This window comes from Octodon degus, unplaced genomic scaffold (assembly GCF_000260255.1).
Source record: "Octodon degus isolate 3935 unplaced genomic scaffold, OctDeg1.0 scaffold00048, whole genome shotgun sequence".
NCBI lineage: Eukaryota > Metazoa > Chordata > Mammalia > Rodentia > Octodontidae > Octodon > Octodon degus.
In genome coordinates, this window is record NW_004524624.1 from 6,300,812 (window position 1) to 6,301,948 (window position 1,137).

The 1,137-nt window shown below is 68.4% G+C and overlaps 1 protein-coding gene across 1 annotated transcript in view; it reads right to left on the minus strand.

Moving 5' to 3' along the window:
* Simc1 (SUMO interacting motifs containing 1) overlaps positions 1–853 on the minus strand; it is a 68,154-nt gene extending 67,301 nt beyond the window's left edge. The window contains exon 1 of the mRNA XM_023716495.1: positions 604–853. Within this exon, the coding sequence (XP_023572263.1) occupies positions 604–732 (129 nt within the window). The 5' untranslated portion in view covers positions 733–853. The remainder of the gene's footprint in view (positions 1–603) is intronic.
* Between the last annotated feature and the right edge of the window lie 284 nt (positions 854–1,137).

Below are 1,137 nucleotides of genomic sequence, written 5' to 3' on the forward strand. Positions count from 1 at the left end.
GGGGCCATGGATGTTGCATTCCTCGTTGTACTTCAAGCACTTACAATATCGCGCCTATAGCACAGTAGTTCAACAAATATTTCGAGGTTTCTGCAATGACATGGACCAGAAATAGAACCAGTTCCCCGCCGCGGCCCTCGTCCCCTGGCCTTGGTGCATGAAGCCTGTTTGCTAAGTGCAACAGCCCTGCTCCACAACTCCAAAGTCAGGCCCTCGGTTCTGCAGCCAGGCCCCGCGGCGCGGCCCTCAGGCCCCAGCCTGCGCTCCCCTCCCTCGCAGGTTGCGCTGCCGCTGCTCGCCCGCGCACTTCCGCGCCCACCACGCGCTCTGGCGGCTCCGCCTCGAGGTCCTGCTCTTGGCGTAGCCTGGCCGGGACCCCACTCGCTCTGGTCCCGCAACGCTCGCCGCAGGCCTGGCTGTCCCGCCCGGCCGGCCGCGCTCCTTTGCGCCGCAAGGCGGGAAGCGGCTGCAGTTGTGAGGCGCTGAACCGCAGCGGCGGAAGCTGGGGGCGGGGACCCAGCCGCGGGGCGCGTCGAGGTGAAGCCCGGGCTGAGGCGACGCTCCGGCCCGGCCGGGCTCGGCGGGAGGCGGCTCCTCACTTACCACGGTCCTGCGGGGCAGCGCGCCGGCGGTCCGCGACAGGGCCCGGCGGAGCCTCCGCGCCCGGCCCGAGCGGGTACCCCCCGAGCTCTCCGAACCGCTGTCGTCCGAAATCACGATGAAGTCCTCCATGACTATGGGTTCCGGCCACGCTAGACCGTGGGCTGCCGGCGACCCCGGTGGCGGTGGCAGCAGCGACCTCGGTTCCTGGGAGAGGAGGCAGAAGCGGCGGCGACAGCCCGGGCCATCACTCCGCCAGCCCCGCCTCTCTCCAGGGCCCCGCCCCTCAGTCGTGGCCCCGCCCACTCCCGAGCCCCGCCCCCTGGTGGGCTGCAGCTTCAGGACCTTCAGAAAGCAGAGCGAATGGGGGGGGGGTTGGGGGGTAGGGGGTTGAGACGCGAACATGGCGGGGGAGGGGCCGAAGGGGGGCGAAGGAGAGAGATGAAACATGACAGAGAGGGGTAGGGAGAGGTGAAAGACAGACGAGAGAGAGGGATGAAATGAGATGGGCCAGGGTTGTAAGGTGTTGGTATGTGA